Genomic DNA, 16,008 nt, shown 5'->3' on the forward strand with positions numbered 1-16,008 from the left:
TGGTCCATTAAAAAAAAAAAAGCGCTAGAACTCTCTGTCTTTGCCTCAAGTTTATCAGGAAGCTAGGTTGCCCAATCCAGGTCAGGTCAGCCCATAAAGATGCAACACCTCCTGACAAGGTGTTGAACCTGGAGATGAAAACAAGGCAATGAAGAAGCTTCATCTGGTTCTATGTGAAGTGTTATCCATTCGCCAATCAATTCTGTTCTGGTACTTCAAGCTTCTGACCTCAATTTTCAGGTTCACATGAATGTCTAGCTTAAGTGGCTGGATCCTAAAAGCCCGAGAATGTCTCTTCCATCAAAGGACTTCCCAGATGCAAGCATGTTAGCCAAGAGTTTGGTAGCTGTGAGAGCCTTGTTTGTTATTTTTAATGGTTTCATCAGAGGCGGGTCCTCTACTATAAAACTCAAATCTATAATTTGTGAACATATCACAGGAATCTCAGGAATTTAAGATTCAGCACTTGCCTTGTTGAAAGGTAAGGAATTTATTGTGTTGAAAAAGTTTTACACTGTAGGCATATTCATTGCATGGACTAGGAACTTCTTAATGGAATGAAGAGGTGAGAGCAACACATACAACAGACATACACATCCGCACCTGCCATTCTGGGCTGGATCCCGTGAGATACAAGACTCGGAGAGGGAGTAAAATGAAACTGAAGGCCATGTAACTTCGTCACACCCTGACAAACATACTAGAGGTTAGAAAGCTATAACTGTTTTCACTAATTTTTACATGTATAAATAGAAGAGTGAATCTTATTGACCTTATAAGTTATCAATAGCTAAGGCAGTCAGGAACTTCTGTGTGTGAGAGAAAGGTAAGTTATCTACAAGTCATTTGACAATACTTGCAGATACATCTAAAATAAACTGATACACGAAAATGAAAAATAATCAAAGAGTGCTCACTTAAGGTGTAAAGTGTTTCACAACAACGGTCATGCCATGAACATACCTGGCATATTCCACTGATGCACATGTCCAAGGATTCAACATTGCAACGAGTACCGTCTAGTACTTTTGGGGCAAGCTCCACAATCAAGTTCTTTCCCAGAGCTTGACATTTCAGGGCACACGGTGCAGTAGGATCGTTATACACAGGAATCCACTCATAAAAATGTCCCTGGTATTTGACATCATTGTAGGCTGAACACTGTTGTGCTCTGAAGTCACCAACATCTGAAGGGCAGTCCTAAAAACAAACCAAAGGAAATTTTTTTTAAGAAGGGAATACTTTGCCTTTGCAATGAAGTTATCTGATGAATACACAGAATCTATTCAGGGAGGCTTGGTTCAAGAACCGATCGGCTGTGACAAACATGCCCTATTGCGAAGTTTTACTGTGTGTATTAAAACAATTTATGTTGCTTAATCCATTGCTTGTAGTGCAAGTAATACAAGATCATGCATATTCCAGTAATAACAACATAACTGATATGAGAAGATAATTAAAAACGCTGCTTTTTATGACTATGTAGTACATTTAAAGTCTGGTTCTGTAATAAGAATTAGCTTCTAAAGGAATCTATTTATTTTAAGTGACTATAATGAGATGTCTGACATATAATATTTCTCTTTACAATAGTTTCTTTCCACTTAAGGATTTCTGAGGACTCTGCACTCATTTATGAATTCGTATGTCACAGTAATGAAAGAGGTATTATTGCTACTTATACATAAAGAAATAAAAATTTGTCTAATCAACTGTTCAGTATTTCTCAAAAAGAGGACAAGGTCATTAGGAGGAGACACTAGAACTTCCAGTGCTTAGTCCTTCAGTCTAACTACAAAACACCTTCACATCATGGAAGTAATAAAGCTTAATTTGCTGAAATACAACATACTTCAAATTGGTAACTATTGATTATATAGTTCCAGTTCTAATGAGACAGTTCCCTACTCTCCTCCCATACAGAGCCTCAGCATATACAGTTGAAAGACCAAATATGAGAACTCTTTGAAACAAAATATTCAAAAATATTTTTTCTACATAAAGCATTGCACCCAACTAATGATGTTAATATTAAACTACAGTGACAGGAGTGGAGATGAACACTGATTTATTCAAAAATAACTTTGGTAAAGTATGGACAAAGGAGTTACAGTATGTCAAACAATTTATCACTGAAGACTTCATTTGAAAGTATGTCCAGTGTCGAACAGTCCATACACCAGACCGAAAGGATATTCTTCCAAGAATTCTAACTGCATATACGAGCCAGATGTGAGGCTGATTTTAACAAAGTTTTGTTTTCATTGAATCTAAGACTGAAAGATTGTGATATGTCAGCTGAACTCATGGAACTTAGTAATAAGTACTAGTTAACAATACTAATTCTAAACACAGCTTCAACCTTATCAGTGAACTGAACCTTCCCTGAAAAAAGGTAATGAAATTCTAAGTGCCTTATACAGTACTGGAGATTCAAACATAGAAGAGAAAGGTTCGAATTCCAGTTCAATGCCCTCAATAACGTTGTCCGGACACCACTGTGCTCACATGAATCTAGATGATTTGACACTGCTCATTGGCTTAACACTTTGTCAATGCCTTAGATTTTTTTTTTTCACGATAGAAAACAGCAACCTAGAAATGTCTCTGATTTATTTGTAGTCTGCATAAAATACTTCTAAAATCAGTATTCTCTCTACTGATCAACAAGTGGGATTTTGCAACTGAGCACCAGGCAATTCACTGAGCATTCCCAGCAACATTTTTCAACTCTGATCAGTGCTACACCTTACAGTAAGAATGACTGAGAATGATGCTAATATATTTTGTATTATTTTTAATTCTAGTTTGAGTCATTTTTTTTTTTAAAAAAACTATAAAATGATGAAAGAAGACAAGGAGAAATTACAGTCACTGTAATTCTTTGAGAGTTTTACCTCTGCAAAATCCCACAAGTGAGAGCTTCTGAAAACATCAAGCAAATACTGTTACAAACCACCCTTATTTACTGCCGTGTCACTCCCAAGAAATTCACCAAGTTTGCACTGGTGTAAATGAGAGCAGAATTTGGCTCTGACTTATCTGTCACCTCTCATTTTCCACAATAGCAAGTCTAAAAAGCAGAGAGGACTTCAGAGTTCATATGGATACCATATGGTTCCCTTCCACCCTTGCAAATAGAGGAGTAGCTAAGGATAAAAATAAGTGGAAGTTAGATTCAGGTAAAGTTAGAAGCAATATTTTGGAGTAGCGTTATTCGGCCATGCACAGCTACATTTTCATCCCAAAGAATTAAAGAGCTATCTGTAAAACAGGCAGAGCGACCGCCTTAGGCTGAGTTTTGACAGGCTGTTGTTACAACTCCGTATCACTTGGTGTTGATGCAATGCCAAGACACAAACACCACAATGTCAGGATGTCAACCCATGGTTACTGTATGTTTCTCATTGATTGAACACAATGCAGCTCCTTCCTTCCACTCGATTCCTGGCAGCTTGAGAGCAAGCGAATTCTCATCTCCCTATTCTCTTTCGGCATCTTCAGAAAACACAAAACGATCCTGGCAGCCTGATTCATATGCCAGCTCCACCTGCTTTATGTTTGAGCTGTGTTCAAAAGCAGGAGCATAAAAAGAGCATCACAAAGGGATATCAAAGGGCTGAAATTATTATCATTTGCATTATATCAGAATTTGGATGGCAACCAAGTTCAGACCCCTGTTTTCCTGGCAACAATAAGTATTTGTATAAAGGAGTTTATAATCTAAGTAGAAAGACAACTAAGCACAGAAAGGAATGTAATCAAGACAACAAGACAACTTGTATACTTCAGGTTAATTCCATTGGAGTGAGTCAGAAACGTGAATGGGAGTTTAAAAAAAATAGAAAGGAAAAGGGTGGGGGCAAAATGTGGGAGAGGTATGCAAGGGTGTATTCTACATTTTTTTCTTGTTTGTTAAATAGTTTTGCTACTAATTTCAGGATTTTTCAGATTTCCTAATTTCAGCAATAGCTTTTTCTCTTACACTCAATCCGCTGAACCAGAGCCAGGCCGTTCATAGGTTCATACACTTTATAAAGAGCTGAAGACATATCTATGAGGTCTAATACATGAAAATGTTGGCAAAATAATCACATGCAGATCTTCTAGTGGAATGAAGTGTATTTATGACATGACTTATGAACATTTTAGTAGACAGATCTGAAAAAGATACTTCAGACATGACTACCATGCAGGTTAAAAATATGTATATGTATACGCTCCCATTCTTTTTGTGACAGATGATTAAAAACTACTGCGTTTGAGGGCTGGCTTCTTATGAAATGTATCGTTTTAGTTCTGGCAGTGAGCATTCTTAGCCTTTGAAAACAAAGCTAACCTGGGAAATCTGTATCTTAGCAGGCAATGTTCATGTACAAAATATGAAGGTTGCATCAGACCCTGTGACTCCTGCCAACAATTACTCCGCTGAAAAAAGCACAAAAGAGAAGGCAAGAAAATTCCCAGTAAAAATGATGACACCAAAGAAAGTCTAGCCCTTTGTCTAGTTTTATTCTTTGAATCTCATTTTGTTGAAACCCAGCCAAAACAGATGAAGTCATTGTTTTGTTTTCTTTTTGAAATTAGCTTCAGGTTCTTTGCTTTTCCTATGCAATTTTCAGGCCACTTCTTAGTAAAATCAAGATACTCGAGCTAGAAACCATAGCCATGAGAGCCATAGGGTGCATCAGAATTATAAATATAAAATAAATGAACAGATTAGAGAGAAACTCTGCAACTCAAGGTGAAATATTATAGACTGAAGTAGACACAGTTCATTTCTAAGTATAATAAATGAGTTGAAGAAGTGGATGCTGGGATGATAATTCGATTAATATGTTGAACAAGGGCAAGCATTATCTGCATATAATATAAGTTTATAAGGGAATGAAACATCGGCAAATCAGTTACAAAATAGTGTTTTTTCTTACTGTAGAAGAGTCACTCTGGCAAATGTATAAGTGACTTTTTGGCACATAAGAATGTGAAATTTATGGGGAAATGGCCCAAATAACTTGTTCTATGAATAGGACCCTAAAGGATTATCTTAAACACTTCCATATAGTGCACATCATAGCATTAGAATGTAACAGTATATACAAAAATGGAAACATAAAAGAAGAGAGGTTAAAAAAGACTGAAAATCTCATTGAACAGCATATAATGAATAGTTTATATAGTGTATTTCTTTAAAGTTGCTATAAGAAAATCTGCAGTTTTAGGAAATCATGCACCTGGCATCTCAGTTGTGATAGAAAGATAAGCAGGCTATACATATGCCTTAATACTCTCAGCAATTATGTTGTTGCTAAGACCTTGAATTAATTTTTTGATTGAAATATCACTAATATTACTCTGGAACTATGCTTGAGTTCAATGAACTTACTACTATTCTATTACGAATCCAGATGAAACCAATTTTCTGGTAAAATGATTCTTGTTCTTTTCATTAGAATGACACACGTATTAAGTTGTGCTTCATTTGTACTCTCCAATATAGATGTTAGTGGTGTAATGTATCATGTAGCAAAATTACATTTGCAGACAATTTTACACAGCATATATATACTGAATGTCTCATGTGGTTAACAATAATACCTACTAATATGGAAAGAAGCTAGTTTACACTCTTAATTTTCAAACTAAAATTTTACTCCTGAAGTGAGAAGCACTCATTAGAAATAATGCTTTGGAGAAAATTGTATCATTTGAAATAAAACTGGCCTAGTAGTCCCAAGTCTGCACTAGGTGTAAGCTCCTATTTCGAGGTTAAGTCAGGTCTAATACCTGGTTTGAATTCAGTGACGCCAAATTCAAAGATCAACTGTATTAACAGTGGAAATCTCATGACATATATTTTTCTCAGGAGTTCTCCCATTATCAGATCCATAACCTAGGAAAAACCATTCCTGAGAGATTCTGGCTGTATCTGAACTGAAATGGAAACCTGATCACTTTCAGACATGCCCCAAAAGCAGAACTGTAAAGGCAGCTTCCTGTCTGGAAATTAACATTCGAATCATCATAAATTCGAACAGATTCATATACAAGATGCTTGCCACTTATCACTTTAAAGAAAGTCCTAAAGTTAAAAAACAGGCTCCTGTGACTTCAGAAAAACTCCCTGGAAGTTCAGAAAGGAAATGGTAATCATCTCAATTTTCTCTATGGTGAAGCATAGAGTGCCTTCATTTCCATCAGATTTTTACTGCGTAATCCTTAAAATGAGCAGTGTCCACCAATTGCTCTCACATATCCTAAAAGCACGTAGACCTCTGCTTAGAGGCGAAAATATGCCCAAACTGATCTCATCTGTCTCCTTTTTCTGTACACTTGGTAGTTTTCTCCTCCTCTCACTGGAGGAAGGTATGCTTCGCTGACTTGGTTGCACTGTCGCACAGGAAGCTGCAGTGCACAGGATCAGAGGTATATGACTGTATACAACGCATACAAATAGCTATCTAGATAAGGAATGTAGCAAACAGATTTTACTCCACAAATCTGATTTTTGCATGTGCTGGGCCTGATTCATTAATCACTTCCACTAGTTTCTGCCAGCAGAAACTTAGGCTGTGAGCCGCTGTGGTGGAAAATCCATCCAATGCTGAGAAGCGGAGTGTTAGAGCAATTCAAGGTGCTAGCAAGCCTTGTTCTTGAGCAGGGGAGAAGCCAACTGGCACACAAGAAGCTGTAGGTGTGGCAAGCTGGAGAGTGGGAATGGCCAATTCTCCCAGGAGATACACTGATTCAACATATTTACTGGGCAACTTCCAGTGTCAGGCCTCCTAAGGAGAACATGTCATACTTCACAGCTGCCTGCTGCTGGCAGAAATCACAGGGTTGGCAATGACATGAGTATCACCTGCTCTTGCCTGGGTATAATTCAACCCAAGGGAACTGCACACTGCACCTTTCAAGGGGTATTTGCGTGAAAATTGCCACTTTTCTCCCAGAAGCAGTTTAATCCAATGTACTACGGGGGTGAGGGGAGGTTGTGGGCGAGGAAGATGCTTTTTCTTTATTTACTTATCTACCTTCTCCCTTTTCTGGAATAGGATCGTATGAATGTCACCTTGTACTGTAAGGTAACTCGTGCAAGGGGTGAGTGCTGAGCATAAACCATCCTGAATTATTGCGTTTGTACATGTGGTCTGTTGATCAGCGGCATCACAAAGTCCTGCACAAGCTGCCCACCTTGAACAAACTACAGCATCTGGGGTGAGAGGCAGCAGCTGTTTAAACAGCACAAAGCATCACTACAAACCAGTTGAGCACAACTCATGAAGTGTGCTGTATGTGACTGGTTTTCATAAAACGTGTCTGTAAAAATAAAATGCGATTGCATCACAGTAACAGCAACTGAATAGTCGAATCTCCAGTTTTACGTTCAGTCATGGAAATCGTCTGTGCCAGTGTACTTAAATGTACATGCTTTTACATATAAAAATATAAAGATCTGGACCTAGGCAAACAGAGGAATATAAGTAGTAATTATCCAATTTAAGATTTGAAAGGGACACAGGCAGTTAACCTCTTTGCTTACGTGAAGAGTGCCACTGTATCATTAATGATCACAAAGGATCAGGAACTCAGTTTAATGCTTCACTGAAAGACAGCACCCCCAGGAAACGCACTTGCTAGTTTAAGATGAGAACTGATTTGCTAATCCTCCAAAACGTGCAACTTTCCTAATAAATGGTATAGAACGTTCTGAATCACAATTGGCACTATAATTTCAAAAGCAAATGTCCATTTGGGAAGCCTAAATTCGAGACCTCATGGTGTCATGCAGACTGAAATCTTTAAAAAAATGTAGTAATGATGGAAGAAAATTATGCACCATAAGGTTTTAAACAAGAAGCAGCATTTCTTACACTTTAACACATTGTTTGAATAAGTGAAAGAAGCTGTAAAATAGGATTAAAGGCCAGACTCACATTACTACTGCAGGTTTTGTATCGAATATTTCGACCTTCACAGTTCCTGAAAAATAGAGTAAAAATGGTTACACTGCATAACAGCAAAACACAACCCTGCCTGTTTTACAGCTATTCTATTGAAAATTGGACTTTTATTGCTACTGCCCTACTATAATTTGGACTTAAAATACAAGGTTTAATACGAAGGGCATCAGGGGACTCAACAGGTTACACTGTTGTCTCTCTTCAGCAAAAAACATGTGGCGTTCCATGTTAGCCAAATTTACTGCAAACCTTATGAAAAACACATTTATTTTGAGAAAAAGACTTCACAAGGCACCCCTAAGCCTCATCTACGCTGACTTCATCACAGCTACTTCTAATCCACGGGATGTAACCCAGAGGAAGACAATCAGAATATCTAAGAAATGCTTTAATCAAGCATAGGGATAATGAGCATTAATTTTCCTTCCTCCTATTTTGTTTAGGAAAGAAAAAACAGCCTCAAGCTTTTCCTTTCTCTCAAAGACCAACGCAAAAGTTTGGAAGAACAACATGTCATTTTACTAACTCAAAGCTGCATGAGCAGAATTCATAATTTTAAATGAAATATAATTCTCATGGATTGCATGCGCTTCTAAGGTGCTCAATGCATGTGAATCCTGAAATCCAGGCAATTCCGACTCTCAGCAAAGTGTGTTGTTAGTAGCTGAAATAACGGGCACATAATGAAGTCATGATTATTTATTGTGGTCTCATAAATACAGTGGTGTGCAGTTTCACACTTTTTTTAGAGACACAGTTTGCCAAACTTTTATTAATAACTGACTGGCACTTTTGTTCTGGGTAAGAACTTCTTAAGAATGGCAAAATCAAACCCTTGAAAGAACTGAAAACGTATTTCAAATTACTTGACAGGAAATTATAGTTAGTGATGTCTCTAAACTCCGGAATAGTGTTTCGGAATAACCCCTTCATACTAGAAAGGCCTGCCTTACATTAAAGAATACATGAATGTATGGCCAGTAATCTACAGTTCTTGGACTGAATTTTCTACTTTTTGCATGCAAATTGATTGCAAATATTAAAAAAATCTTTAGTATGTGTGAGATTGAAAAACACCATTTGGAAAGGAAAAAGCAATGGATGCCCGGAGCAAGAGTTCAACCAGCTCGGCTGAAGGTAAAACTCTCCAAGCTCAAAATATTACATCTCAAATTTCAAATTTTTTGCAAGAATGACTGCATCACAACGGGCAAGTTAAACATATTTATGATACACACAAATGCGAAAACTTTGTTTCACAACTGTGCATTTCCTGGACATTACAACAACAATAAAACACAGAAAAAAAGAAATTAAACTACACATTTGTCAAGGTATGGAAAACACATGTTTTTCCCAGAGGAACACATTAAAAATATTAATAAAACCACAGCAGAATTTATATTGCTACAATTTACTGAGCTCATTTCACAGTCTCTAACACACTGCTAGAATATCACAGCTTCTTGCTGGAAATATTACTTTTTTCAAAGATCTTTGTGTGTTTTGCACTAAAAGAATCAGGCAGTGTTTTAATCAATCATCTTTACTTGTGTGTTTCATGTAGTTTGCACTTAACTAGTGCATCACACTACGAGCCTTCTTTAAGAAAAATTGACTTCCTGAGCAACATTGCATTTAACTTAAAAAACTCTACAAAATAGAATTTGAAACATACTCAGCAGTTTTAAAAATGTTTAAGAATAATTACACTAAAGCAAGTAAATATGGAGGCCAGCACAGATGCTTCTAAGCTGGTTGGGATCTCTTCTTGCCTGACTACAGGCCTATTGCATTACTCATATTTTTAGGATTGTCGCAACAAGTCTTACATTATTTCAGCTTTACTGCTGAGGTAAATTGTTTTCACCACATTGACTGTTCTCTTCAAGCTACACTGAGGCTTATCCATGAAAACATGTGGCCACCAGGACCACTGCATGGAAAGAACTGGCAGAGGAAGAGTTTCCTAACAGAAAGCAACATTTGATACATCTATACGTGGAGTAAATCACTTCTATTTTACTACAGGAAAGACATGGAGGAGCCTGAACTTGAACATTATTTTCAAGTGATGTTCAAGGGCAGACTAATTTGTATGCAGGTAACTCACCATTTGCTTTATGTTATGGTGACAGGGATTTCTCTTAGTATTGGACTGTACTAAATAAATCATTCTTGTTATTCCACAACCATATCTAATAGCATGCTGAAGTTCTATCAGAGTTGAAGGCTGAGATATTTATCTAATATATTACAAAAATATATTAAAAGCAGAGTTTCGTAACACTTGATCTGTACACAGCACTTGTCTCCAGAAACAGATGCGACAGTGCTTCTCTGTAGACCCATCAGAGGACGGGGAAATAGGGTAGAGCTGCAGAAGAATACACGCACCTAAGCACGTCGCTTACCTGCCATTTAAACATCTCCTCAGCGAGTAGGAGGCTCCCCCACCACAGGTCCGTGAGCAATCACTCCAGGCCCCCCAGGCATCCCAGGAACCTTCCTTATCTTCATCAGAGCGGGTAATTCTGGAGGTCTAAAAAAAACGGAGGATGAAGAGGAGAAAAAAACCTGCATGAATTGATTTGGTACATGTTTTACTGCTTGGCATTAGTAGTGCTGAGTATATTACTTTCCTGCTTATTTATAGTATCTCAAATTTAATTACTAATTTAATATATAATAATTGCATAGGAAAGGAAGCAGAGTCTTTGAAGATCCAGTGTATTTGGTGTCTTGTCTTCTGCTGAAAGACTGCTATGTCGAAACACACTGTCATTCCCAACATATGTAGGAACTACACAATTGATCTCAAGCAGCCAGACCAGGCATCACGCTCTGAGCAGGCAGCTGGGATTTCCAAAATCCTGACCAAAGGAGTTTTCTATTCAGGACTAATGAGAGGACTAAAATCTCTTTACCTCCTCAATTGTGCCTGCACTCATGGACAGTGCAGAAGTTAAACACCTAAATCTTTTGTAAACTGCATACCCAGAATTGCAATCAGGGAAAAAAAAAAAAAAACAAACAAGAATACAGCTTTGTGACAAAAAGTGTTACTAATTTGAGGAAGAGATCAGGAAAAATGTTTAAATAGTGATTTTTAGGCTACAGCAATTGAACACTGATTTAAGCTTAAATTCACTTACACAGGCCTCAAAAACATTGTTAACAGAACCACAAATATAAAAACTGGAAATTTGTGACAAAACCCCAAATTCGGCTTGACCCCTTAAAAATGTCATTCTTCACTTGCATTGTATCCAGTTTAAGAAAACTGAAATTTCCCAGAGAAAATTCTCAAAAGATTTTAGAACATGGAAGCTTTACACAGCAGTTTAGTATTAAAAAGTAATATGAATTAAATTATTCAATAGCGTTCTGCTTTAAGAGAATACTTCTTTTTTGTTTATGATTTTCTTGATGAAGAAAACATAGAAAAATCAAGTTCAGGATTCATCCAAACATTTCTTTGACTTCACTACAATCATTCAGCAACTGTTCCATTTACATCCTACTTTCATTTTTCTATCTCTGCAACCTTTAAAATTTCTCTCTTTAAAAAACACGGACAGATTTCTGTAACAAAACATCAAACATAATGGTTCCCTGAGAACTGTCACGTATATGATGGGCCTATCATAAAGAAATTCAGATTTTTGGAACCCTAAGCTACACAAAGAATGAGATGAAAACACCAATTTCTCTCACCACGGTGATAAAATTTGCACGTGAACTACTGCAAACATAATAATGTAACAGCTATTAACGTCATTATGAATGAAAGTCCTATCATGGATAAAAACGAGGCCATGAGTCATTTATCTCAAGTGACAGAGAACATCAACCGATATTTACTCTGACTCAATACAATTGCAAATGAGAGAACATGAAGAGATCATCCAAGCTTTACTAAAACAACTATTTATACAGCCAATTTTTTATTCCCATTGACTTCAGCGGGCATCCAAGCAGATCTCAGACAAACAAAGGCACTACATTCACACTACTATTTTATTTTTGACAGCATAAGAAGGCACAACATAATCACATGGTGTTTTCAGAATCTTTACTCTTCCTCCCAGAAAACAAGCACGCAAACACCAACCAAAGGGCTACATGTAGGCAAATAAGATAAGGCAAATAGATAAAAAAAATACTAAATAAACTGTGTCCAAGTAAACATTCAAGTCTTAATAAGTACCAATAAAAAAAAAGATGCTTAAAGCGCTAAAAAGATTTACACGAGCGACTAGATCCAGAGAAGTGCAAGAAATTAGTATGTGTCCTAATACTAAACCAGACGAACACGGTTTAGAGAAAATACAGATTACTAAGAAATAACTTAAGTAAGCTCATGAGAGCAAGATTCAGTCCTGTTTTCTTCCAAAATGCCTCACAAAAGTGCTTAGAAAGCGAGCGATGTATAATTCAAATCTTATGGTACAAGGAGAAAAAAATATGCAACTCTCTTTAAATTCAAACGTACAGATAAAGTCGGCTCATCTTCAGCCATGAAGAAAGTTGACTCAGATAAAAGCCTACCAAGCTTGAAATGAAAATGGTAAACAATAAAAACAAAGCTGTTTTCAAAATAGTACCACACAAGGAATATGACACTATACCATGCTGTGTAGAAAAAGATTTTCTCCTAAATATTATAGAAAAAAATATAAATACATGATCACAGAACTTGAGTAAACTGGCCCGTTTCTGTGAATGAGCTGTTACACCTAGCGTGTGTTCACACCCCAGTTGTAAGTATAACTGTTGAACAAGCATCATTTTAGAAACCAAAATGGCAAATAGTTAAACTTAGCTACACTTAACTGGAACTAAGGACTACTCAAACACATTTTAAAGGCATTAAAACACATTTACTATAATAGCACTACTCTCCATAGTTAAATGGCTAACAGAAACGTCGACAATTTCCAAACTTTTCCATCCCTTCCTCAAAAAACTTAAGCTGGTCAAAAAAAAACCATTGTTAATTAGAGGATAAGCTATCTTCATTTGAACAATAAACTGCAGAAGTTCATCTAAACACATCAGTGGCTCCTTAAGTGTCTTGCTCCCCTAAGTTTACGAATTTTACAAACACTCACTATAAAGCTTTAAAAGCATACTTAGGCCAATCTACCATTCCAGAAACGATAGAACCCTGCTCTGCCAAGATCCCCAAGGAATTTTCACGCTTGCCTTGGGTTTACTTTACATCAGACGCCAACTCTAAAATGTCTGACACTGAAAATGGAACGAACTGCTTTCAATCTTGAACAAAAAGGAGCTCAGCACTTCCCAACAAATCACTCAGCACGTGAAAATAAGTCAAGATGAACAAAAGAGTCACTCCTTTCAAACTTATGAGTGTAAAATTAAAGTTTGTCCTCTGTAATCCTAAGGCAAATGATCGTTTTTTAATACGTTGAGAAATTATTAAACTTATGATATTAAAAAAGCAATACATGTCACTCTCTCTTTCAGAATAGCTAGTTTGTTTTGACAAAGCAGTGACAATGCCTAAAATAATCCTAGCTTCATCATTGTATTAAAACCAGCCACATGATATTAACAGACAGAATGTCATCTAAAGCCCCAAACAATGTCCAGTTGTTCACTTACCAAACTGCTTTGATAAAAGCCATTGTTCTAAACTGTATCTAATTAAAAAGCTGTAAATACTAGGATGATCAAAGCAGAAGTTTATGCCAACAAAGCCTTCTGCAGAATCATTGACTAATTCAGTGCCCACAGTGTTGATTTAAACTCCAGCTAGTTCAAACTCTTTGTCCCATGGGAAAGAGTTAAAAGCAGCTTGCACTGGCTTAATAATTTACTAGCAAAATAATATTGATTTACTAGCTGTCTGGTTTCATAAACTCTATGTATTACATTTGTCTACACTACAGTACCAAATTGAAGTAAAATAAAGAAAAGATCCTCAACATCATGATTTAAACCAACAAAGCACTAGAAGCTCATTTAGGAATTAAATCAAGAGTTAATTGCAAGTGGGCACAAAAAGATATTATTGTAGCTCAGGACTGCATTCATGATTTGCTTCTTAACTTCAATTTTTCATGTTTTTATTGTCTTCAGTCATAATTCTAACACTCAGAATGCAAGTGTTTTTCCTTTAGCAGTTTAATTTTTGCAACAGATGAAGTACCACACATACATTAAGCATATTCATTATGAAGGTATGTGTGTACCTACACGTACACAAATGTGTGCATGTACCTGCACGTGTGCACCCATGATGTAACACGATCAAGCGAAGCCACAAGTGCTGTAGAGAATCCAGATAAAATAATTTAAAACAGCTATAAACACAACCTAGATGATTTGCTGCTCTTTACGTACAACTACATGGCAAAACACATCACACTTCCACTGATCCAGCTATATCAGCAGGAGTTGTATCCTTTCCAAAAGCATCACATATGAATGCAGAGTTAGATGCAAGTACTGCATTCAAAGCAGTATTTGAGAATCTATACAATGTTCTCTGCAAAAATTAATCCAGTTTTATATGATAAAGGTAGTTTCAAAATGTTCCATCCCAATCTGTAATTCATTTTGAAAGTAAAAAAAGAATAAGCATGTCACTGCCCACAGGCCTGGGCTAGGATCACTTGAATCAGTGGATAGGGGAGAATAAACTACAAGTTTTAAAGCACTTGGTGACATAGGCAGAGACTCAACGACTGAGATGACAGTATGCCAAGGTTTCCTCAAGGTCTGAGGCTGAATAATGTGCAAACTGAGTCTCTGCTGACAACCCTTAGCTGACACAGACAGCCTTGTACGTGGAGAATTTTACTGGAAGTGTGGCACTGGTAGATTTGGACAGGGGCGAAAACATTAGTGCCAATTTCCCTTCTTCTATCCAGGGCTCTGTTTTGCTTCTGCCACATATGGGCATATACTGTAACACCATGTTCTGCATATTGCGTGTGTGTGTGTTTTTAGGCCATACTTACTTTGAATAGCACATTGCAAGGCAACTCAGTATAGCAGAAGTGGGCACTGAGGTAAAATAAATGAAAACCAGATGTTACCAGGGCTGATCATTAATCTAAAACAAGGGGATTTTTACTGTTACTTGTAACACCCAGTAAATAACAACAGCTACATTGACACACATTACCAAAATCAAACACAGTGCTGTTATATGGAGAAAAATGATTATTTGGCCAAACTTTTGTTTGGCTGTTATGAAGGATGACATAATTGTCTTGAATTTGGTCATGCAGACTTCAAAGGAGATGTGGTGCCAGAGAATGAAGGTCAGTTTATGCAGTTTTATTATTATTCAGACATCCATTACATAAGGCTTGGATATGTAAATGTTTAGCATTCAGCGTAACAAAGATTCAGCTTCCCAATAGAAATGCTCTGATACCTTAAATGTTTCTTATCCATAATCTTTAGCATACATTTTTTTCTTTAAATACAAACATAAACCAAGTACGCAGTGTTTGACACGAGAGTTATTTTAACAGAAAGTGCAATGAAAGAAACAGAGACCCAACACTCAGATTCATCTGCAGGAGTCCCCAGGTGACAGTCCCTCTCCCACGTACATATTGCAACACAAACTGCCTCAAATTCTGCCCTGTGATGTGCCCCTGAGCACTTCCCCAGAGCAGGGCACCAAGCTCTGACAGGTTCTAGAAGAGATTCAACGCAACCTCTGAGCAGTATCTACCAATGCAGATCACATCCAAGGTTGAAGGGATATATAAAATGATCTACTCAAACAGGTAAGAGCAATGCGGCTCTCAAAATAAGACTTTGTCATAACACAAAGACTTAGTTATGCAGGAGTATTTACCAATGTATCTGCTACTATCTCGATGTCACTGCAGCTCTCTAGGTGAGCACTCTTCGGTTTTTGTCATGGCCTCTTATCAAAGCAGTTTGTATTAATTTGAAAAGGTGTGCCAAACTCCAAATGAGAATCCCAATAAGGAGTTACACTGGCAGAGCTATATCATATTGCTATTTAACACGTTGCATATAACTAAATTTC

General features: G+C 37.0%; 1 protein-coding gene across 1 annotated transcript in view; it reads right to left on the reverse strand.

Moving 5' to 3' along the window:
* The window catches only part of ADAMTSL3 (ADAMTS like 3), a 181,620-nt gene that overhangs the window by 89,242 nt on the left and 76,370 nt on the right, over positions 1-16,008 (reverse strand). Inside the window, exons 3-5 of the mRNA XM_009984607.2 lie at positions 10,379-10,506; positions 7,938-7,983; positions 964-1,200 (exon numbers count right to left, since the gene is read on the reverse strand). Of these exons, the coding sequence (XP_009982909.2) occupies positions 964-1,200; positions 7,938-7,983; positions 10,379-10,506 (411 nt within the window). The remainder of the gene's footprint in view (positions 1-963; positions 1,201-7,937; positions 7,984-10,378; positions 10,507-16,008) is intronic.

The sequence above is a fragment of the Tauraco erythrolophus genome, chromosome 14, assembly GCF_009769465.1.
Source record: "Tauraco erythrolophus isolate bTauEry1 chromosome 14, bTauEry1.pri, whole genome shotgun sequence".
In the NCBI taxonomy this organism is placed as follows: domain Eukaryota; kingdom Metazoa; phylum Chordata; class Aves; order Musophagiformes; family Musophagidae; genus Tauraco; species Tauraco erythrolophus.